This window comes from Lampetra planeri, chromosome 31, assembly GCF_965212315.1.
Source record: "Lampetra planeri chromosome 31, kcLamPlan1.2.h2, whole genome shotgun sequence".
Classification (NCBI taxonomy): Eukaryota; Metazoa; Chordata; class Hyperoartia; order Petromyzontiformes; family Petromyzontidae; genus Lampetra; species Lampetra planeri.
In genome coordinates, this window is record NC_136137.1 from 6,867,199 (window position 1) to 6,892,294 (window position 25,096).

A 25,096-nucleotide genomic window follows, 5' to 3' on the forward strand; every position below is an offset into this window, starting at 1 on the left:
CGCCACGGTGATAAGATGTTAAATACCTCGCCTGGTATACAGAAGGGCGTGGGTTTGATCCCGACTCTGATGCCTGTTGTTTTTTTGGAGTTTGCGTGTTCTCCCCGTGGTCGTGTGGATATTTATCTGGGTCCCCCAGCTCTTCCCTTTACACTTAGAATCAACATGAGTATTTGGCTGCTATAAATTTGCACGCGATAAGCCACTCCATTGAGCTTCTTAAAAAGAGCTACACAGCTGAGTGAGGCCTTACGTGGTAAAATAGTTTTTGTATTTTAGTTTTATGCATTACAATTAAAAACACCCGGTTGTATGGCTTAGCTGGGGCGTTGGTGAGAAGTCGGAATAAAACCGCACCGCGTGTGCCCCCCGGGTGTTGTCCCATCGTCGCAGGAGCATCATGCCGGAAGCCCTGAGCCCCGACGACGAGGTGAACGAGTTCCTGGGCCGAGCCATCGACGCGCGCAGCATCGACCGCCTGCGCTCGGAGCACGTGAAGAAGATCTTGCTCACGTTCCGCAAGCCGGAGCTCGAGGAGAAGGTGATGCCTTTTTAAATCCTTTATATTAAGTTTGCTTGCTTGCTTGCTTGCGTGCTTGCTTGCTTGCGTGCTTGCGTGCTTGCTTGCTTGCTTGCTTACGACCGTGCAAATCTTTCGGTCGTTTTTTAACCCACTTCCCGTGATCCAATCGAGCTGACATTTTCCACACAGACATGTTGTGCGAGACAATTAATGTTCGTGAAAAAAAATTCCCAAAATTGTACACTTTTTAGGCAAAAAAAATGTATTTTACATATATTCAAATAGAACTCATTCATGGCTTTGGCTGAACGTCAGTGTAAGAGCCCAGAGCGTAACCCCTCCACAGGCCGTGGCGGAGTAGCGCAGTTGGTAGCGCCCTCGCTTCCCATCCAAAGGTCGCGGGATCGATCCCCGCGTCCTCCACAGGCGAATATATTTTTAAATCCTTTATATTAAGTTCGCTGCCACGCATATAAAGGATTTATAGTGAAAACTTTGTTTTTACGGGTTATACTGATTACATCCTTTATATTAAGTTGGCTTGCTTGCTTGCTTGCGTGCTTGCTTGCTTGCGTGCTTGCTTGCTTAGGACCGTGCAAATATTTTGCTCGTTTTTTAACCCACTTCCCGTGATCCAATCGAGCTGACATTTTCCACACAGACTCGTTGTGCGAGACAATTAATTTTCGTGAAAAAAATTCCCAAAATTTGACACTTTTTAGGCAAACATTTTTTATTTTACATTTATTCAAATACAACTCATTCATGGCTTTGGCTGAACGTCACAGTGTAGGAGCCCAGAGCGTAACCCCTCCACAGGCCGTGGCGGAGTAGCGCAGTTGGTAGCGCCCTCGCTTCCCATCCAAAGGTCGCGGGATCGATCCCCGCGTCCTCCACAGGCGAATATATTTTTAAATCCTTTATATTAATTTCGCTTGCTTGCTTAGGACCGTGCAAATCTTTCGCTCGTTTTTTAACCCACTTCCCGTGATCCAATCGAGCTGACATTTTCCACACAGACTCGTTGTGTGTGACAATTAATTTTCGTGAAAAAAAACTTCCAAAATTTTACACTGTTTAGGGAAAACAAATTAAATATTTAATTACCAATTGCTTAATACTGGCAGACAATCATCTGACCCATAGGTGGCAGCCATCTCAAGCCAGAGGACGAGAAGACTCTAGCCGCCACGCATATAAAGGATTTATAGTGAAAAACTTTGTTTTTATGGGTTTACTTGTTCCCAGCCCCAGCAGCGGCAGCAACAGCGTCAGCAATGCCAAGCAGCACCATCAGGACCAGCAGCACCAACAATGCCAGCAGCAGCAGCAGCATTAGTAACCAGCAGTGCCCCCTATGACCAGATCACCCTGCATACAACCGAAGCTGAGCGGGGTTGAGCCAGTGTTAGTATTTGGGATGGGTGATGACCATCATGGTGGCGACATGTTAATTACCTCGCCTGTTATGCAGAAGGTCGTGGGTTTCATCCCAACCCTGTGTATTTGGAGTTTGCGTCCCTCTCGCAGTGGTCGTGATCGCATGGATGTTTCACCGGGTCCTCCGGTTTTTCCCTCCACGCGCGCACAGACGTACGCGTATCCAGAAACACGCCGCTCTACTCAAGCGAACGCAGACATGTAGGCGGCAATGCAAGATGCGCGCACGTGCACGGGCAGACGCGTCGGCACGACACGCATCCGCGCCCTCGCGTTCGCAAATAGCACTCGCACCTACACTCGCGAATGCGCGTGCGTGCACGTGTACGTGCGAGTCGCGTCCGCGCGTGCGCGTTTCCCACCCCTAAGCTCCACGCACCCCCAGACGACCCAACGCTCGCACTTGTGTGTGCATTTGCGAAATTACTCGCCATGGTGACGACGGGACAGAAGGGGAAGGGAGGCAGGAAAGGGAAGGACGGCGCCTGCCCCCCCCCCGCACCCCTGGGATGACGGAGTCCGTGCCGTGACGCGCCACCCGGCGACAGTGCTGATGGCGAGCACCTCCAGGGGACCGCCCGTACCGCCCGTTCGGGGACGCAGTTCGTCCCACATCCTGCCCTTATTTTCGCGACGCCGTTGGCGAGTTGTTAACTCCCTCGCCTGGCACGCAGGAGGGTTCATGGGTTCGATCCCGACCCTGACGCCTGTATAATCGGAGTTTGCGTGTTCTCTCTCTCTTTGTCTCTCTCTCCCCGTGGTCACGTGGATTTTTCTCCGGGTCCTTCGGTTTTTCCCTCCACATTTATAAACACGAATTTATAGTATTTGGCTGCTATCAATTTCCACGCGAGAAGCCACTCCGTTGAGCTATCTCTTTTGGCCAGGTCACTTCAGATGAAGAGCTGCGTAGCTCGGTGGGCCTTACCTGGTGAAATAAAAAATAGTTGAACAAAAAACAAAAAACCTGTATTGTGAAAAATAGTTCAGTTTTTTGTTTTATTTCACTGGGACATTGCACTCCTTGGTCTCAACTACCCATGAATGTACAGGCAAGTCAGCAGACGCGTTCATGATTTCCTTTATTTAGCTATTTGGCTGGGGGGGGATGGGACCATCAGTGTTGGGAGGGGGGTGGCGGGGGCTGCGGATAGAATGCCCGTCTTGAAATAATTAAAATTGTTGAGTTCAAATCCCGGGCAGAGGAGGTCGACTCAGCTCGACCCAGCCCAGCATCTTTCTAACGTTGATCAAATGAGCGTCGTTTTCTTGGAAGTTGCAGCTGTCGTGGTTTTGTGGATAAAACTGGCTCCCGCCATGGCAATGTGGAATTTGCACAGCACACTCAGGGCTGGCGATGAGATGAGCACTGTGCGCCATACTCTGGTATCTCTACGTGCGTGATAATTTCAGGGCATTACCGTGATTTTGGGAGAATTCTCAGAAAAGGACCGAGTTATGCCAGTCCTTAGTGTCTTATTAAAATACGTACATACTAAATCACTAATTATCCTGTCCCATTGGCCAAAACTACCACAGTCGTACGCATGGTTTTCCTCAGAGCATTCCGCTTTCCTCCCACGTTCAAGACATAAATAACACTTAAAATACTGTACCACGTGCAAAAAAGGAAAAATAAATCGAGTGGAAATGGGCAGGGCCAATGGTTACTGCGATAATGACAGACCAGAGACGACAGACAAAGCTCACGGCGGAGTGGACACCGTGGGGGAGGGAGGAGAAGCGAAGGGAGACAGCAGAAGAGAAGGTGGCAGCAGCAGCGAGATGACATCACAGAGTTCAGAGGTCACGACTGCACGGGAGGCCTCAGCAACAGAATGGATTGGAATGGAATAGCGGAGAGCCCCTTTGCCCTGCAGCGGGAAGTTACAGGCTCGTAACAATATCAAGACACCAAATGAACATTTTCTTCAAGAAGATCTCTCCTTCTAGATTTGAAGTTTTCGTGACTGCAAGGGTCCATACTCTTTGTTTTTTTCCGGTAAAGTCACGTAGGTAAAATCATTTATTTTCCTTTTTTACCTACGTGACTTTACCGAAAAAAACAAAGAGTACAGATCTCTCCTGATCGAGCACGTTTTAACAAGTGGGATTTCAAGCACGTGTGTTGATCAGCCTTTATATTCATAAACAGCCCGGGGACACTCATTGAAATTCCACATTTTTATGGCAGGGGCAGTCTCCTCATAGAACAGCCACCGTTGATAAAATACATTTTTTGTGTTACATATCTGAAAGTTGCCTTGTATAAAATAAGCCAAAATGTGCACCCCCTATCCCATCAGATCCCAGCAGCTAAGCAAAGTTGAACCCAGATAATGTTTGGATGGGCTGCAGGTTCTGTGCTACGCTGTGGCCAGTGGAAGAGAAGGCAGTGCAGTAAAATCCATTGTTGTCCTGTGCTTCTATGCTTCCACATGTAGACTCACCCCCCTCCCACCTCTACCAACCTGCACTGACTGGTGGGGTGAAATAATCCCCGCAGCCCGTAACGGGGCATGGGGAGGCACTCGCCCACCAGCACGCTCGCTCCTCACCGAGTTGCTGATGAAAGGGTAGAGCTTATCGTGCAACCGAAACCACCATCAGCAACGTAGATATAATTATATAACAGGCGTCTTAAAAAAAATCAGAAATGCTTTGCTTTTCCTGGGGTAAAGCGCATCGTATGTACGTTGAACATCTCCCGCGCCGTACATAGCCAACTGTGCCAATCAGAGGTGCATCGACTGCAATAACGTGTACATATAATAATAATGATAACCGAGAGCTATTGGGGATATGTCCCATGTGGTGGTGGAAACGGGTTTAACTCATGATGCCTTGTGCCCATGACGCAGACACCCACACACTCTCAGCCTCCCCCAGGTGTATCCCACAATAGAACACCTGCCTTTGTACATTCATAACGGCTGTGTTGGCGTGGTCGTAAAATGCCCGGTCGGCAGCCACGAGCGGGGGATGGTGGGGAGCGACTCCTTTTATCCGCGGCGTTGTTGCGTGCGAATCCAATTGTGCGTCGACCCGATCGCTCGTACCCGAAAAATCGAATGATGTATCAGAACAAAAGAAACCTCAACATGTTCGTAAAAAGCAGCGGGTTTTCGCGAGCCATCAAACGAAGATGGTCACCGCATCGCGCGCTTTCAGATGCGCTTTTGCGGCCGTCTGGAACGCTCTTCCTTTCAATATTTAGAAGCCACTGGAGCTATGCACTTTAAAATAATCTAGATTGAAAACGAATTTCTTTAGAACTGCTTTTCGTGTTTAGTTTGTTGTCTTTCTCCCCACAGCTCCGATTAGCACGGTTGGTTACGTATGGTGAGAAAGAAGTTAAACATACATACGTACATACCACTGTGCTCTGAAGAAAGGCCATTGCCCGTACCGTCGCCTATTGTAGACTTTTTAAAAGGTTTTATTGATCAACGTGTTGAGTTGGTTGTTATCTTTGTGCACCGCTGCCAATGTAGCATCAACGAATAATATATTTAAGCAAAAAATACAGTAATTAAGCATGCATGATTTGCATCGCCGCTAACCTAGCTTCGAATCCAGGCCTCCGCCCGTGCTTAAGCCGGCTTCTCAACGTAGACGTGAGCCGCCGTTCTCATCTCCGTCAACTGTGACTGCACACACACACACAAAACAACCCATTGAATTAAATTTGGTTCTGCAATAAATTGCCTTATTTTAAAACTCTAGAGAATAAAAAAAAACATCGGGTTGACTGTCATGCAGTGATTGGTTTTAATCTCCGCCACAGGGCGGGTGGGAAAGTGCTGCCCTCTGCCGTGTGCGTGGAACGGCGGTCACTCGAAGCAATCTCGAAAGTCGTTCCCATGCTATCCGCTTCCAGCTCCTCAACATGCCTGGCTGCATTGGTCTCAAACCCATCACTGACATTCATGAGCACACCTCCACACCAGGTAGAGTGCTGATTCGAGGCTGAGTCTCCCGAGAAGGGTGGCCGGTTAAACAGCAGGCTGTCTCTCCCGCGCGCGCGTGTGCAGTACTCGCAGGAGGTGGACGACAGGTTCGGCTCCTACGTGGGCTGCGCCTTCATCGTCTTCCTCTTCATCTGCTTCGTGCAGATCACCGCCACCCCCCAGTGAGTGCACCCCTCTCCCCGTGCCCCTCCCTCATCCCCTGCTCCGCCCTCCACCACTCAGCCACTCCCCCACTAACTCACTCCACCACTCCCCACTAACTCACTCCACCACTCCCCACTAACTCACTCCACCACTCAACCACTAACGCATGCCACCACTCCCCACCCTACTCACCCACACTCCCACTAACTCACTCCACCACTCCCCTACCCTCCACCACTCACCCGCTAACTCACCCTTCACCACTCACCCACTAACTCACTCCACCACTCCACCACTCCCCTACCCTTCACCACTCACCCGCTAACTCACCCTTCACCACTCACCCACGAACTCACTCCACCACTCCCCACTAACTCACTCCACCACTCAACCACTAACGCACGCCACCACTCCCCACCCTACTCACCCACACTCCCACTAACTCACTCCACCACTCCCCTACCCTTCAACACTCACCCGCAAACTCACCCTTCACCACTCACCCACGAACTCACTCCACCACTCCACCACTCCCCTACCCTTCACCACTCACCCGCTAACTCACCCTTCACCACTCACCCACGAACTCACTCCACCACTCCCCACTAACTCACTCCACCACTCAACCACTAACGCACGCCACCACTCCCCACCCTACTCACCCACACTCCCACTAACTCACTCCACCACTCCCCTACCGTTCACCACTCACCCGCAAACTCACCCTTCACCACTCACCCACGAACTCACTCCACCACTCCACCACTCCCCTACCCTTCACCACTCACCCGCTAACTCACCCTTCACCACTCACCCACGAACTCACTCCACCACTCCCCACTAACTCACTCCACCACTCAACCACTAACGCACGCCACCACTCCCCACCCTACTCACCCACACTCCCACTAACTCACTCCACCACTCCCCTACCGTTCACCACTCACCCGCAAACTCACCCTTCACCACTCACCCACGAACTCACTCCACCACTCCACCACTCCCCTACCCTTCACCACTCACCCGCTAACTCACCCTTCACCACTCACCCACGAACTCACTCCACCACTCCCCACCCTACTCACCCACACTCCCACTAACTCACTCCACCACTCCCCACCCTCCCTACTCGCTCACTCCCCCACGAACTCACAAAAAAATGGGTCCATTCACATCTGCTAACCAGCAGTTTCTCTCTACTCATTACTGCTGGCTCTGGCAGAGGCAATGCTGTCGTAATCACGTGTCCCGTTGCTTTTGCTGAAGCGACTTCATAACACTGCCAACTGCTCGCTCATAATTCTTGCAGTTGTATTGATAGATGAATAGTGGCTGATGCTGCGTTTAGTTTGTTGACCTCCCCCCCCCCGCCCCGCATCTTCGATTGGCACGGTTGGCTACGTACGGTGAGAAAGAAGTTCAACGTACATACATACTAATCCACCTTGTACTGCAACGTAGGTAGCGTATTCCGCGCTGCGCTATGGGAAGGCTGATTCATCGGTGGGGGGATGGGGGGCAGGCAGAATGGCTTTCTAGCGAGAGGGGAGAGGGTGCCCGCCTCTCTCTCTCGTCACCTGCTATGTCTATGGAGCTGGTGTGTATGTGTAAAGCGGTTCCAGGCTGGGTAAGTCTTGAACTTGGCCTTTGTTACGTATTCCCCACAGCGTGCAGTATATATTTATATTTAACACTTCTTTCGCACCATAAGTAGCCAACTGTAGTAAGAATGCAGGCGTTCAGGTGCTGCACTTTCGCTCCGCTCCTTTTACCCTTTTCTCCGTCCTTTCTGGTACTTTCCTGACTCCCCACCAATCCCCTTCGTTTCTCCTCACGGTCTCCCAACAGACCCCTCATTTCCACGTCCCATTTGAACTCACGAGCCATTAGGCCCCGCTGAGTATTCATTTGTTAATTCCCGATAGGGTTTGCCTCTCGGTGGCCCTTACTGGTGTGTAATCGCGCATGGTGTTGTAGTCTTCGTGTTATTGAATTTGACCTCCTTGTGCCCCCCGCCGCCCCAACAGTTCAGTGCTCATGCTGGGCTTCTATTTGACGTGCTTCGTGGTGCTGGTGTCGGCGCTGTTCGTGTCCGGGATCTACGCCTGCATCAAGGTGGGCGTGGTGGATGGGGGGGTGGGGGGGTCGATACTCGCTCTGCGTACCGCGCGATGGCCACGCGGGTGACGGCGACAACGCGGTCAGATCTGCGTTGCTCAGGAACCCGCCGCCAGCCCGACACAAAGCCGGCGTTTAACGCGCGATCGTTGTTCCAGCTCGTCGGTTTCGTTGGCCGTGTGTCTGTATGGACGTACGTTGAACTTCTTTCGGACTCTACGTATCCAACCGTGCTAATCGGAGGTGTGGGGGGAAGGACAACAAACTAAACACTTCAGCAGCCACCACAACGTCATCTATCGATACCGCTGCTAAAAATATGAACAAGCAGTGGCCATTGTTATGAAGTCCCCTTCAGCAGAAGCAACAAGGGCACACTGGGACTAAATCTGTTGAGGAGCAATGCTCACAACCACATGAGATGCATTATTATCTTATCTATGATTTTATATCGCGCTTTTATCAAAGCGCTTTACAAGAATTATAAATGGTACATTAGTTATTGGCTGTAAGGGAAAAGGGATGGGGTTTGAATGTTGGGGAGGGGAAGAGATGGCAGGGAACGGGAGGGAGGCGAGGTTTGGAGAGGGAAGAGGGAGGATGGTAAGGGAGGGTGATGATAGGGAAAGGGAGGGCCGAGGTTAGGACGGAAGGAGGAGGATGGTGAAGGTTTTAAGGAGTAGGACAGGGAGTAGGCGAGGGATATGCTCTTGATGAAAGATGAGTCCTAAGGGAGGAAGAAAAACTGGTGAGTGAAGTTGCCTGCGTGATGTGGAGTGGGAGTTTAGTCCAATGGAGGGGAGCCAGGAGGGGAAAAGAGCGGAAACGTGGCTGAGCACAGGGAGGGGAGGGGGGGAGGAGTAGTGAGGGATAATAGAGATTGTGAACGCAATCTGTCGTACTTTTTGGGCCAGTCCACGCGACCTTAGCCAAGATACAAACGGGGGATCGTTGTTTTGGCTGCAAAGAACCTACTACCACGTGTTTAGTTAGGGAGAGAGGAGCCCATTTCGGGCGACATGCACCGTGCGTCGTGAGAAGGCATCCGCCCAGTCAGGAGAGGTGCGACACAGGGCCATGTGACGAGCTCCGCCAGGAGAGAGGAAGGTGAAGTCGTCTTGAGAAGGCCAATTTGCCGAGGATGAGTCCATCTCTCGTGACACCGGAGCCAATCGGAGACGTCTCAGCTTCTCGTTGTCCTTCCCCCACCCGGCACCTCCGATTAGCGCGGTTGGCTACGTGCGGTGTTAAAGAATTTCAGCGTAGACACGTACGCTGCACCACTCTTCGCTCCAGCCTTGCCTCCACCTCGTGACATTGCTGGAGCAGGGGCTTGTTGATCATAGGGCTTCTGCATCCACCTGCCAAGTTTGGTTGCGAGAATTATTCTTCAACGTACCGGTGAGTGAGCCAAATCAATAAGAATTGGCGCGTTAAAAGCTTGTGCACGTGACAATGTATTTGCTCGGCTGTCGGGCGTTGGACGTTCCTATGGACACAGAATTGGTCGGATCGTTACGTGGCCGAACCCGGAGAATCTATCACGAACCGTAATATTGGCTACGCGTCAACTTAACACGGAGGCGTAGCGCGGTTGACATGGTTGGCATGTGCCGTGGTGCGAGGAATTAAACGAAGCGGTCTCATTTATGACCGCGGACGGGAAGTTGTTTTGGCGGCCGTATCGGCGCAGCGGGCAGACGCGTGCTGTAACGGCGGTCGCTGTTGCCGGTTCCGTTGGCGGCGTCCAGGTGTTCCCGGTTCACCTGCAGCGGCTGTCCATCACGATCGTGCAGTCGCGGACCAACAGCAGCATCGTGGGCGTGCTCACACTGCTGCTCGTCTTCCTCTCCGCGTTCATCAACATGGTGAGCCGGCCGCCCCACGCGCCCGTCTCCCCACCTCCACCCCCCCCTAGTCCAGACCCAAACCCAGGCCCGGCAGGTCTCAAGCGCCACGCGTGCGACGCACTGCGACAGCGACCCGCCTGGCGTTCACGTGCGCATGCACACGAGCGCGCGTGTGCCGACTCACGCATTTACTGATAGTGGTGGTGCTGGTATTGGGTGGTGCAAGTAACACTGGTGGTAGTGATGGCGCTGGTAGTGATGGCGCTGGTAGCGGTGGCGCTGGTAGTGATGGCGCTGGTAGCGGTGGCGCTGGTAGCGGTGGCGCTGGTCGTGACGGTGCCTCCTGGCCGTGACGGTACCTGCTGGCGCGTGCGTGACTGTGTGTGTGAAGTTCGTGTCGTGGAGAGCGCTAGTGTAGCGGTTAGCACGCTGCGCTATGAACCTGGTGGCCCGGGTTCGATTCCCGCTCACCGGTCAACATCGGTGACGATTATCTGAACCGGTCCTGGGCCTCCCCTAAGTCGACTCAGCCTCAAATGAGTACCTGGCGCGGTGTGTAAACATCGCTACTGGGGAGACAAAGGCGGCCGGGCGTGGTGCTGGCCACCTACCCTCTCATGTGCCATGCCGGCCTTCATAGGTGCTCGCTAACAACACTTGCCCCAACAGTCTGTTAAGGCTACACGGGGGATATTTGTCTTTGTGAAGTTCGTGTGCAGCCGCGTGGACGTGCGCGAGTGTGTGGCGAGCGACCTGAACGTGTCCTCGTCCCTCATCGACGTTTGCCTCCTGCGCTCGCTCAACCTCTCGCTGGGCCAGGAGGCGCACGTGTGCAGCTCCTTGCATCCGCACTGCAGCTTCCCTGAGGTGACTCACTGAATGACTCTCTCACTCACTTGCTCATGCACTCACTCACTCATTCAGTCATGCACTCACTCAAACACGCACTCACTCTCTCACTCACTCGCTCACTCTCACTCACTCACTTTGTCACTCCCTCTTTTTTTCTTTTCCTTCCCACGCATCTCCGATGAGCATGGTTGGCTATGTATGGTGCGAGAGAAATTCAACATACATACACTTTCTCTGTCACTTAGACACTGACACACTCACTCACGCACTTATTCGCTCACACTCTCATTCAAACACTCACTCTCTCACTCTCTCCAGAAGCTGTCTCATCGTGACCAGCAGGCCTCGACTTTGTCAATTAGCCTCTAAACATATTGCTGCTGCTATCACACAGAATAATATAAGTTGCCATAATGATTATAATTATTATTGTAAACTTTAATCGATGTATCGATGGATTGTTAAATCGCTAGGTCGGTGGATATGCGAGTGGATGCAGGACAGGTTCAGATACTGCCTGCCATCGATTTGGTTACAGGGTTTTCATCACCTGATCACATATTCTCATCATCATCGTTTTCAAATGTTAATTTAGCCGGTGATGTGCCTGACCCAAATGCGGTGGAGCAGAGCAAGTGATACCAATTTGAGTGGCATTGCCCTGCTGATGAGACGCACGAGAGATTAAAAAGAGATTAGCTGATTCAAAATGAGATTCCTTATGCATAACAGATATAACAAATTCAGAGAAAATCAATCTCATGGCCATCCTGTATCATTGGGCTCAGGGCGTTGTTCATCACGTTTTGTCATAGGCACTGCTGCATAAAAAAAACATTTTTTAATTTTCTCTTCAACGCAGCGATATTCCTGACCCATTTGATTTCTATAGGCGGAGTCTTCCCATGTTGTAGGAGCCACAGTGATAAAAGGCCCTTCCAGAGTTGTCTAATTTGCGCCTTGTCAAGTGAATTGGAGCGCTCGAGCTGCGGCGCAGTGGTTAGCGCATTGCGTGGTGAACCCAACCAATCCGAGTTCCATTCCCAGCCACAGCTAACTGACCCTGGGCCCACCCTCTTCACCGACTTGCATTGACTGGCGTGGTGAGGTATGGTCAAACCTCTATAAACGTCGATTTCAATCGATGGACCGTGGTCAGGTTGCCATCCGAGAGTTAACGCCCTGCTGGTGTGCGCTTGGCGGTGGGGAGCGGTGGCGCAGAGGTTACCGTGCTGCGATACAAACGCCACCGAACCAAGTTCAATAACACTGGTCAACACACTTTTTCTGGCATAAGGTATTCCAACGGGTTTACGGTAATTTTGGGGTGCTGATTCCAAATCTGGCATCGGTTTTTGTCTGTCACATCAGGTTTTTGAGATATCAAATATTGCATTTTCAATCAAAACTGCAGAAGAAAAATATTAAATAAATGTGGATATCTACATAAAATTATATTATAAACACACTATCCTAAAAATGCAGCACCATATTTTAACACTAAAGCAGTCACTGACTCGCAACAACTTGCAATCATAAGTGACAGAGTTAATTTCGGGTAAAATCAATGAAAATGGGGTATGCCGATAGCATAAAATGAGATGTGAAAGAGCAAATCTGAGAACAGATTTGGAATCAGCACCCTGAAATTAGTCTAAAACAGCTGCAAAAGTCCAGGCCAGAAATTTTTTTTTTTTTTGACCAGTGTAATTCCGCTCCAGTGACGATCATCTGAACGGGTTCTGGCCCTCCCCCGAGGTCAAATGAGTACCTGGTACGGTGTGTAAAACATCACCACTGCCGGGGCACGGCGCTGGCCACTCCAACCCTGTCATGTAACACAGTGGCGGCCTTCATTGGCGGAGCTTCTCGCTTTCGGCACTTGCCCCAAACAGTCTCTTACGGCGATGCGGGGCGGGGGTGTGTGGGTGTGGTGTGGATCTTTTGTGTCGCGCAGTACTTCTCGGACTGCGTGCTGCTGTCGCTGCTCGCCTGCGCGGGCTTCCTGCAGATCAGCAGCGTGGGGAAGCTGGGCCTCATGCTGGCCATGGAGCTCGTGTTCGTGCTGCTCATCGAGATCCCGCAGGCGACGCTCTTCGACAACTACGACCTCCTGGCGCACGCCAACGCGCTGTGAGTGAGCGGCGCAACCCGCGGTGGCCGATCCGTGGTGGGGGGGGGGAGGGGGGGGTTGGGTGGGGGGTGGTGGGCGGCAGGTACAAGCGCTCACCCCTCCTTCTTGAGACGCCTATGATGATTACCGCAGCAAAAAACACCGAATAATTTTTATTTCATTTAAAAAGCTTCACATTTTGGTGTGGCCTCCTTTCTCTTCCATCACCCCCCACCTAGCCCCACCCTCACCTTTGCTGCTTACCCAAATACCCGGGTTAACCCGGTGACCTGTGTTCGATTCCTGGCCATGTGTGCGCATGTACATATGCTTCACCACACAGAGGCATGGGATGTAGACATTTATTTATTTAAATGGAGGGACATATATTGCAAGGAGGCATACTGTCCGCAAACTTCTTTTGTTACTAATAATAACCATGTCCTAATCCAGCAAAGCCTCACTGCGTCTCAACACTATTTTCGTGCAGAGATAACGCCCAAGCTGAATTGAGCCCCCCCCCAATGATACCGTTCCTATAAAAAGAGGCCCTTTCAACGCAGCCCCAGTCACCCCAAAGCTCCAGAATCCAATTCACCTCCACGGGGGCACACGAGGACGCACCGAGGCACGGGGCCAAGACTGCCTGAACTAATGCAAAATGAGAAACACGCTCCCAACCCCCACCACTCCCTGCAACAGCGCAACTCCATTCCCCATTCAAGTTTAACCCACGCTTCCAACCCCCGCCACTCCCTGCCACAGCGCAACTCCATTTCCCATTCATGTTTAACCCACGCTCCCACCCCCACCACTCCCTGCCACAGCGCAACTCCATTTCCCATTCAAGTTTAACCCACGCTCCCACCCCCACCACTCCCTGCCACAGCGCAACTCCATTTCCCATTCAAGTTTAACCCACGCTTCCAACCCCCGCCACTCCCTGCCACAGCGCAACTCCATTTCCCATTCATGTTTAACCCACGCTCCCAACCCCCACAGCGCCCTGCAACAGCACAAAGCCATTTCCCATTCATGTTTAACCCACGCTTCCAACCCCCACCACTCCCTTCAACAGCACAAAGCCATTTCCCATTCATATTTGACCCAAATTAAATATGACATTCCCTGTCCGCAAAGCTCCTCGCACCCTCTCCTCTTTTCTCACGATGATGGCGTCTCTGCAGGGAGGTGCGGGGAGCGGGGCGGTTGTGCGAGTTTTAGTCACAAGCGGAACGCTGTCGTACTAGACAAAGATCCCCCGCTCCCATATAACCTCAACAGACTGTTGGGGCAAGTGCTGTTAGTGAGCACCTATAGAGGTCAGCACAGTAGGCAGTGGGTGGCTAGCACCACACCCGGCCACCTCTGTCTCCCAAGTTGGAGATGATAATACACTGCACCAGGTACTCATTTGAAGCTGAGTCGACCTAGGGAAGGCCTAAGACCGGTTTAGTGCTGTTAGTGAGCACCTATGAAGGTTGGCACAGAATACGAGCGGGTTATGGGGCAAGCACTACACCTAACCACATTCATCTCCCCGGTCTTGATGTTTACGCACTGCATGAGGGACTCATTTAAGGCTAAATTGATCCAGGGAGAAGCCTATAACTGGTTCAGATGTTTGCCACCAATGTTGGCTATTAGCGGGAACTGAACTCAGGTTTGTCAGGTTCATAGTGCAGTGTGCTAACCATTCCACTACCGCTGTGTCCATGCACATGTGCGTGCTCACTCGTACGCGCGCACACACGCACGCACGCACACACATGCACACACACACACACGACGCGCAGATTGCGGAGCAATGATGGGTTCAAAGGTCAAAAGTCACTGCATCATAGTGACGTCAGCGTCTGTTAGGGACTGGCTTCTAGACGGTGCGGCTGCTAAGCCAGAGGGATTTCAAAGCTGGATTGCAATAGTTTTCACGTTCGTTTGAGCCAGAGCTCAATTGTAATTTGTGCCTTCACTCTAACTCAAGACACCTCTATTATGGATAGAGGTTGGATTATATTGGTCACGAAAGCCTACGTGTTAAATTGCCTTCACTCTGCTTGATTGTAGTTGTTAAAGCATTGCTATTGGCATTGTCAGAGGTAATTTCTACACTTTGCCTGGTTATTTTGTCCGTATTCAATTGTCAAGCTTGTAGAATGTGTCTGTACACAGGCATCCCTTCTTCCGAAGAGATCGAACAACATTGCAATGGCAGTACATTCGAGTTTTGATTTATATAGTGTCGGAATGTGACCGCATCTCAAGAGGCTGTGCAGAAACGGGGCACGTAATTATTTCAAATGAGCATTGAGTGGCGCTCATCTCTACAGGACAGTCCGGGAACAAAACATGGGAATTCCACATTTTCTATGAGAGGGCCCATGAGATTATTCATCAGGGTGTCGCTATGAATTGCTCGATATCGATTAAAGCCGTTATTCTAAAGTGAATGCACTTGCACGTGAAAAGTGGCAAAGTTTTTTTATTTCTATAAATTGCACGCTCATCGTACATTTAGACATTCAGACGGAGCGCTCGAAGGACACGAGCCATTTTTTTGCAGCAGCAAAGAAAACCGTGTAAAATTATCTTGTCAAATTGTTACCCTGAATTTCAGAAGTAAATTTAATCCTGTGGGGGGGGGGGGGCAGAGGGGGTGGAGGGGGGGAGAGGGTCGGGGGAAAGAGGCAGCTGCAGGTAGGAGGGGTATCCATATTTACAACTCTCGTGAAGGATAAATTCATTTACTGAATGCAGCAAGTGGAATGATAAAATCACAATCATCTTGTCATCTGCTGATTTACCGACAGCGGAGAAAGCCGTCATTATTTTTGCACCGGCCGTTGAATTACAGACACGAGTAACCTTTCCTGTGATCATTATGTACCGCTTTAGATGGTGGGGGGGGGGGGAGATAACATTTTGGCGCAGCTTGAAACGATAGCCACCGGTTAACATAAGTTGTCCTAATGAGGCTGGTGTGGATTTGGTACCAACGCCGCCTCCTGAAAATTGGCAGTGACATTTGGGCTTTTTTTTGCTTTCCATGAAAATCTTTCCATCTTAAACATGGGCCATGAATTAATAATCACATAAAATACGGCACCTTGTGTTTGGAGAATGTCATGCCATTTATATTAAACCTGGAAATAAATAAAGTGGCTCGCAAAAACACCGGGCAGCAATTGATTTTGTTAACCCTTCCATTTGTCAGCGTCATCGCACATTACAGGACAATTTAGATTTATGTGACTTCTCAAAAGTGCACAGAGAATCGCGAAGAAATGCACTGGGACGAGGGAAGGGAGAACACGCGAGCGAATATGCAACTATTACGATGAATTTTTTTATTTAAACCAGGTGAGGCCCATTGAGCTATATAGCTCTTTTCCAGAAGCGACCTGGCGATCACAGGAGAGGTAGGCCGGGGTGAATCCATGAAGGATTGCAATGGCAGTGAGGGCGATGTTGTTGTTGATCTGGGACTGGATTGGGAGCCAGTAGACGGATCAGAATATTGCATAGTGCGGTCTGATTTACGGGGCGCAAGCGAGATGTGTGGCACGGTGTTATGGATCGTCATCATTCACTGTCGTGGCTATTTCACCGCCAATGCGTCACTACACCTGTGTTGGGACCCGTGAGTTGATCGCCCGTGTGTATGTGCTGTGCGCTCTTGTGTGCCCCGACAGAACGTTGGCCCAGAACTCCACAAGCACCTGGTAAGGTGGTGGTGTCTTGTGCTCTGCTCACGCATTCCCCGGGAAACAAAAAAAAAACTTCACATGCGCTCACTTTGCCGGTGTTTGACGGAGGACGTCTCACCCTGCCCCTACTCCACATCCACTTGTCCACATGTGCAGACGCGGCATGTAATGAAGCGTGTGTGAGTGCGTACGTGTGTGTCGTGGGGAGCGGTGACGTAGCGCTTAGCGTGCTGCCCTACGAATCCGGCGACCCGAGTTCGATTCCCGCTCACGGCCAACATCGGTGACGATTATCTGAACGGGTCCTGGGTCTCCCCTAGGTCGACTCAGCCTCAAATGAGTACCTGGTGCGTTGTGTAAAACATCGCCACTTGGGAGACAAATACGGCCGGGCGTGGTGTTGGTCACCCGCCCCATCGTGTGCCATGCAAGCCTTAATAGCTGCTCGCTAACAGCATTTGCCCTAACAGTCTGTTAATTACTACATTATATTTTGAGTATTCTTTGTGTTTGTGGGGAGTGTAGGTGCAGTGGTTAGTGATTCCCACTCACTACCAATAACAGTGGCGAATGTTTGAATTGGTCGACTATGCCTTAAATGAGTACCTAGTGCGGTATGTAAACACATTAACACTGCTGTACTTTGAATGTGCACTACTGCGTACATGCTGTGTACATCCCCCATTGCGTAATCTCGCATTGTTTCCTGTGCCTTGTCATGTGCTTGCCACACTCTGTACATTGAGTGCTACGTACACGCTGTTCTGCGCTGTTCTGCGCTGTGCTGTGCTGTGCGAACGCCGTAATGAGCGTAGCACCGATATTATGTCCGTCCCTTGCCATGTACATTACCAACCATGTACGTGGCCTGCTACGTATCCATACGTATCAATCCATGTACGCACACACTCACGCACGCCCGCCCCCGCCCCCCGATGCGTAAATCCCCGCGCGTGTCCCCGCAGCTCGGACACGCCGGTGCGGATCCCGCTGCGCGTGGCCACGCCTGTGGTGCTCACGCTCTTCGTGCTGGCGCTCTACCTGCATGCGCAGCAGGTGGAGTCGACGGCGCGCCTCGACTTCCTCTGGAAGCTGCAGGTGAACGGGGTGCCACCGCCACTTCCTCGAACCACCGCGACCGTCGCCGTGGGAGCGGTGGCGCAGCTGTCGAGAGCGTCGAGCCACAAACTCGGCAAACCGAGTCCGATTCCCACTCACAGATAACACCGGTGGCAATTATCTGAATTGGTTTTGGGCCTCCCCTAGGTCGACTTAGCCTCACATGATTACCCGGTGCGGTGTGTAAATATCGCCACTGGGGAGACAAAGGCGGCCGGGCGTGGTGCTGACCACCCACCCCCCTCGTGCGCCGTGCCGGCCTTCATAGGTGCTCGCTAACAGCACTTGACCCAACAGTCTTTAAAGACGATGCGAGGGATCTTTGTATTTGCATTTGTCAGTCCCGCAGCGACACTGCCGTCTAGTAGTTACCACACTGTGCGAAGAACCTGGCAACCTAAGTTCAATTCCTGCTCACAGCCAACATCAGTGACAAATATTTAAATCGGTGCTGGGCCCCCTTGAGGTCGACTCAGACATAAAGGAGTACCTGGTGTGCATTGTGAAAACATCACCATTGGTGAGACAAAGGCGGTCGGGCGTGGTGCTGGCCACCCACGCCCTGTTGTGCCGCAGCGGCCTTAATATCCTCTCGCCAACAGCTACACGGGGGGATCTCTGCGTGAGTGCGCGCGCGTATGAGTGCTCACGTGTGTGCATGGGCACACAGCGGAATTGTGGGTTATACCTAATAATACCTAATAAATGAAACTGAAAACGGAGTGGTTAGCGCACTGCGCTAACGGACAAATTCGGTGGCAAACATCTGAACCAGTCCTCGGCCTCTCCCCGGGTCGACTTAGCCTCTGATTCAATACCCCGCGATGGTCTCACGGTGCAGGCGACGGAGGAGAAGGAGGAGATGGAGGAGCTGCAGGCCTACAACCTGCGCCTGCTGCGCAACATCCTGCCCAGCGACGTGGCGAAGCACTTCCTGGCTCGCGAGCGGCGCAACGACGAGCTGTACTACCAGTCGTGCGAGAGCGTCGCCGTGATGTTCGCCTCCATCAGCAACTTCTCCGAGTTCTACATCGAGCTCGAGGCCAACAACGAGGGCGTCGAGTGCCTTCGGCTGCTTAATGAGATCATCGCCGATTTCGACGAGGTGTGTGTAGTGTAGCTGCTCTACGAACCCGGCCACCCGGGTTCGATTCCCGCTCACGGCCAACACCGTTGACGATTATCTGAACCGGTCCTGGGCCTCCCCTAGGTCGACTCAGCTTCAAAATGTGTACCTGGTGCGGTGTGTAAACATCGTCACTGGGGAGGTGGCCCGGCGTACTGTTGGCCACCCACCCCCTCGTATGCCATTCCAGCCTTCTTAGGTGCTACTCGCTAACAGCATTTGCCCCAACAGTCTGTTAAGGCTATACGGGGGACCTTTGTCTTTGTTGTGTGTGCGTGTGAATGTCCACGCCAGTTAGTAGAGGGGGGGCTACATGCAGAGGCTAGCACGGGCTAGAGCAGAGACGGGCTTTCTTTGGTAGGGGAGGATTCTGGAGCTGATTGGACTGGTGGGGAGCGGTGGCGCTGTGGTTAGCGTACTGTGCTACTGAACCTGGTGACTCGAGGCCGATTCTCACTCACGGCCAAGAGCAGTGGCGGATATATAAACCAGTCCTGAGCCTCCCCTAGGTAGAATCAGCCTAAAATGAGTAACTGGTGTGGTGTATAAATATTGGTACCGGAGAGACAAAGGCGTCAAGGTGTGCTTCCGGCCACACAAGCTCTACGTGCGTCGTTCTGTGCTTAACAGCCGCTTGTCAAGAACATTTGTCCCAAAGGTCCATACGGCTCACTAGAGAATATCTGTGCCCGTGTGTGCCCGTGCGTGCTCGCCCGCTCGCGTGTCGCAGATAATCAGCGAGGATAACTTTAAGCAGCTGGAGAAGATCAAGACGATCGGAAGCACGTACATGGCGGCGTCGGGGCTGAACGACGCCACCTACGACCGCCAGGGCCGCTCGCACATCACGGCGCTCGCCGACTACGCCATGCGGCTCATGGAGCAGATGAAGCACATCAACGAGCACTCCTTCAACACGTTCAAGATGAAGATCGGTGCGCGCACATCCCCCTCCGCTCATTCTGTCTCGGGCTGCTTTGCTTTCGCGTTTGCCTCCCCCACCCAGTTTCTCACCCTGCCTCCCTCCCTCCCCCTCTCCCATCCGCAGCCTGCCACCCACTCTCCCCGCCACTCTCCGTCACCTTGTCTGTCGCCTCCTCTGAGCCTGTCCCCTCGATTTTCTCTCTTTTGCCCTCCATCGATTGTTATACTTTCTCAATGTCCCGGTTATAATCCCTACCTCCCTCCCTAATTACAGTATTGCTCACACCTCCTCCCCCCCCCCCCCCATCTCTTGCACCACCCTCCCTCCCGTCTCACTCTTACGCTGCAACCTCCTTTCTCACACACTCCATTCTCTTCTGCCCTTGCTTTATCCTCATCTTTCCCCCCCTCTTTCACACCCTCACCTCATGATAACCTGTCATCTCGCTGCGTCCTTCTCTGTTTTTCACGTTTTTTTTTTTCCTCCTGTCATCACTCGCCCACCACACTTATCTTCGTCGATGATGGGAAGTTCCAGAGCCAGCATTTCACAAGTGTGTCACGTGCAGATGGCGACGATGTCCAAGATTGTTTGTCGATGGACATCGATATTGTTGCTGTCGTTGACTCTGAAATCGAGAATGCATTATCTCTCTCTCTGTTTGGAGCAAGGCGATCATGATAAATCAAGTGGAAGTGAAATATTAGTATAAAGCTGTGTTGATATTTGGGACTTACCCCAAAGAAAAACCCAGCACGTGTCAATACCACCGTGGCCTTCAAAGTAAAATATATATAGCAGGCGACGTTTTGGGCAATGACGCTTCTTCATAGCACATAAATAGAGAGGCCATAGAGGCACAGAGGATAATAAAGAGTCGGAGATTCCACTTCACACCTTGCGGCCTGATAATATTTTTATCAAAAAACCAGCCTAGTTTATCAAAGGGTTGGCCAAAACTTGCCGATATAAATCCAGCGCCGAACCGATAAGCCTTTCAACCATGGCAATCATGTCCCACGCCGCGCGATGCCATCTCGCCACGTTGACTCCTCGTGCATCATCGTCGCTGCAGTACAAAAGGTGAACGCGGCGCTGGCCTGCTGGCGGGCATTCGTTTTCCAGTGGAGGGGGCCGTGGTGAGGGCGACGCTGCTGTTGGTTCTTGCAATGAAGTAATTTTTCAAATTTGGACTGTGACATCGGCCAATGTGCCCTACTGTTTTTCTAAGAACATCACCAGGAATGTTTTTTTTTTATATTTCAAGAGGAGCCCGGTACAGTACACAAACCGCAACAAGGGGTGGTGGGGGGGGTGCTGAAGGGAGAAAAGTGGGCTCGCCACCCCACCAAGTCGGGAACACGAGTGGGGTGTATGTATTTCTATATGGGGAGGGGAAGGTAACATCACGGGATTGTTAACAAACCACTGTGACATTGTTGTTGGCATCGTCGTTGTTGGTGGTGGTGGTCAGGCCTGAACGTAGGCCCTGTAGTTGCCGGGGTGATCGGCGCCCGGAAGCCACAGTACGACATCTGGGGCAACACGGTGAACGTGGCGAGCCGCATGGACAGCACCGGGCATCCCGAGCGCATACAGGCATGTCCGCTCACACACAAAGACAAAGATCCCCCCATGTTGTAGCCTTGACAGACTGTTGGGGCAAGTGCCGACAGCGAGTAGCACCTATGAACGCCGGCACGGTACACGAGGGGTCAGGTGGCCGGCACCACGCCCGGCAGCCTTTGTCTCCCTGGTGGCAATGTTTACACATCTCCGCACCAGGTACTCATTTAAGGCAGACTCGACCTAGGGGAGGCCCAGGAGTAGTTCAGATGGTAGTGACTGGTATTGGCCTTGAGTGAGAATCGAACTCGGGTCGTTAGGTTCGTCTTGGTTTTTGGTGGTGGCATCATCAAACACAGCCCTTCTGTCCAGCCACTGCTGGATGAGGGCCTCCATACACCGGTTGGGTTATAGGGTGGATAATTAACCATACTTAACCATGCTGCTCAGTGCAGGTTGGTGGTGAAGGCAGGCAACATAGATGTTGAATTATAACGATAGGTGTAGCTGCATCGCCTTCAGCTGACAGCGTAGCCGCACATCGGCCTGTAACACCCGGTTTACGCGTGTGGTCACTCAATCCTGTTTAGCTCAGAGATATGATGAGATCTGGTGCATTCTGGGTGATGTGTTCATCGGCTGACATGCATTCACATGCATAAATGCACTAGTGTCTAAACAAGCACACACAACCATGTACACTTATACAAAGACAAGGTGCTGTTAACGAGCACCTAATTAAGGCCACCACAGGGCATGAGGGGTGGTAATATAAGTACCATGCCTCTCCACATTTGTCTCCCCAGTGCTGATGATTACACACTTTACATGGCTGAGTTTGTCTCATGAAGACCATTGAGCAGTGCAAGTATTGCTCCCCACTGTTATTAGCTGTGGCCTGCAATTAAAATTAAGTTGCTGAGGTTCATAGCCCAGTGTTCTAACCACTGCGCCACTCACGCACTCAAATATTCACAACACATGCACAATGTGCACGCTTATAAAACATGCAAACACAAATATCCAAATTTAGCACGTAAGCTTTTACGGCCTATCTTATCCATAATAGAGGGTTTTTTGGGTTCGATCGCGGAAATGTGTCGTTAAACCCGCCACCACCCAACACGGACAAATACCCAAACATGCACACACAAAGATCCCCCCCATAGCCTATAGCCTTAGCAGACTGTTGGGGCAAGTGCTGTTAGCGAGGACCTATGAAGGCCGAAATGGCACACAAGGGGGTGGGTGGCCAACACCTCGCCCGACCGCCTTTGTCTCCCCAGTGGCGATGTTTACACACCACACCAGGTACTAATTTTAGGCTGAGTTGACCTAGGTGAGGCCCAGGACTGGTTCAGTTAATCGTCACCGGTGTTGGCCGTGAGCGGGAATCGAACTTTGGTCTCCTGGTTTGTAGCGCAGTACACTAACCGCTACACTACCGCTCCCCACACACTCAATGACACAAACACACGTACAAATGCACACCACTTGTGTACACACACGCACCCTCATCCCTACGCACAGATGAACAGACCGCAACGATAACACTACTAACGATTGTCCCTTTCAACAAAATGGCCGCTCTAGGTGACAACCGACATGTACAACATCCTGGTTGCCAAGGGATACCAGCTGGAGTGCCGCGGCATGGTGAAGGTGAAGGGCAAAGGAGAGATGACGACGTACTTCCTCAACGAGGGGCCGCCGGGCAGCTAGCTGCCACAGCCAGAGACAGCCGTTCACACCCCCTTTTCCCTGTCTGCGCCGAGCTGAGCCAGCCCTACCCTTCAACACTCACGACTCGTACAGTGAAGGCCTACGTCAGTGCCGGGACTGCCAAAGTCAAAGCCAAGATCAAGACTCGTAAGGGCGCGGCTGAGGCTTGGATTTTTAAATGTCCAGGCCAAGAATAAGACTTCCAGTGGTCAAGGCTGGGACACCCTCATAAGACAAGGCCAAGTCTGGGGTTTGTATAATTAGAACTGCGACCAAGACTCCAAATGTCAAGGCCAATGCTGGAGCTCCTTATGTTTAAGCCACTAAAAGAGGCTCCCAATGGACAAGGCTGCGGCTGCTGTAGCCAAGGCCAAGACTGCTATTCCCAAAGTCAAGGCCAGGACCAGGGCTCTTAAAGTCAAGGCCAAGATTGTGACTTCCATAGTAAAAAGCAAGGAAGTGGTTCTTAGAGTGAAAGCCATGGCTAAGATTCCCAGAGTCAGTGCTAACGATGAGGCTCTTAGAATCACGGCTAAGGCTGTGGCTCTGAAATGTCAAGGCGTATGTCAAGACTTCTCAAGTCAAGGGCAAGGCTGGAATTCTTAAGTCAAGGTGACATGAATGTGATTGCCGGCCCCTGTTAGTGTAGCTAGACGGTATCTGATGCGGCTGGCAAGTCGACTGCCCTGTCCAGCAGGTGGCTCAATCCTGCTGCAGGGAATGTGACTGTTTGTATAAATAGCCGCCTGCCATTTCCAACTGTCGCGAATCTTACACGGCTGACATCGAATAGAGTTTCTCCCTCTCTGGCATCTTGGGGCTTAGCTCCCTATACCTCATGCAGCTTCTTTAAAAACCTTGTGTACCCGTGTCACAACACAAGCACACGATCAGCATGCTCACTTATCTCTACCCCCTTACCTTCAATCCTGCTTCTAAGCGCCACCAATTTCCCCAGCGTCATAGTTTAATCCTCCACAAAAAAACGCTGCAGAATATTTGTGATGTACAAGTCACATCACTTGTCGTTCGCAATGGTGGCTTTCATGGCAGTCAATTTTACATCTTTCCTTTGATTGTACGTTGACTTAACTTCCCACCGATTGATGTATTAGTGCTTGATTTTAATGCCTTTACCTTTGAATATATTTAAAGGGGGATTAATGCCCATTGCACTTATATTTAGAGCTCTATCGGCATTGCGGTTTGGTGTCCTTGTTGCGTTAAATGTTCTCTTGCTAGTGCCGTGGACATCCCTTTACAATAGAGCAGCATCAGCACACTCGGTGAAGTTTACTTTGCTGCGTCTAGACATTCAATTTAAACGATCATGTCTCTACCGCAGGCTTATAACGGCCCGATACAACCTCTATGATTCATCACCACTGGTATTCTTTTTTTTTAAGCCCAGGCTTTCTCTTATCCAAGTTTATACAGCATTTTCGAAATGCAGTGAGCGTTTTTTGATTCTCAGCCTGGTTATCGATGGCTGTATCAAGAAAGCATAATATATTTTTTCAATGAATGTGCTCCGTTCTGAATGTTGGTCTTTGTATATTTATAGTATTTATTGGAAGATGGACACGTGGCGATACCTTTCCACAGGGCATTGAAGATGTAGACTCCTCTTGATGTGGTTTCCTGGTGGCACATTCCATTCATCCACTGCCGTGTGACGACTGCAGGCTTGTGTAGGGGTCACCATTTTTGTCGCCTCATGCCTTGACTCCAATTAACACAACCGACAAACACAAGCATTGGTGAAAACGTTTAAGCAGATTGTGCTGTATAGATACATAAACTAAATCAATTTAAATGTGCAGATTAATAGTGCCAACTTCACAAAGACAAATATTGAAGGGAAATTAGAAGCATATCTGTGCATGTGACAGACATTGTTCCATTTTGTATTATGGAAAT

At 51.2% G+C, this 25,096-nt stretch overlaps 1 protein-coding gene across 1 annotated transcript in view; it reads left to right on the top strand.

Annotated features, from left to right (window-relative positions):
• The window catches only part of ADCY5 (adenylate cyclase 5), a 207,549-nt gene extending 182,848 nt beyond the window's left edge, over window positions 1-24,701 (top strand). Inside the window, exons 10-21 of the mRNA XM_078609148.1 lie at window positions 394-541; window positions 5,998-6,095; window positions 8,106-8,193; window positions 9,948-10,064; window positions 10,755-10,913; window positions 12,856-13,031; window positions 16,704-16,733; window positions 17,684-17,816; window positions 18,679-18,942; window positions 19,694-19,898; window positions 21,363-21,487; window positions 23,048-24,701. Of these exons, the coding sequence (XP_078465274.1) occupies window positions 394-541; window positions 5,998-6,095; window positions 8,106-8,193; window positions 9,948-10,064; window positions 10,755-10,913; window positions 12,856-13,031; window positions 16,704-16,733; window positions 17,684-17,816; window positions 18,679-18,942; window positions 19,694-19,898; window positions 21,363-21,487; window positions 23,048-23,176 (1,672 nt within the window). The 3' untranslated portion in view covers window positions 23,177-24,701. The remainder of the gene's footprint in view (window positions 1-393; window positions 542-5,997; window positions 6,096-8,105; window positions 8,194-9,947; window positions 10,065-10,754; window positions 10,914-12,855; window positions 13,032-16,703; window positions 16,734-17,683; window positions 17,817-18,678; window positions 18,943-19,693; window positions 19,899-21,362; window positions 21,488-23,047) is intronic.
• The last annotated feature ends 395 nt before the right edge of the window (window positions 24,702-25,096 follow it).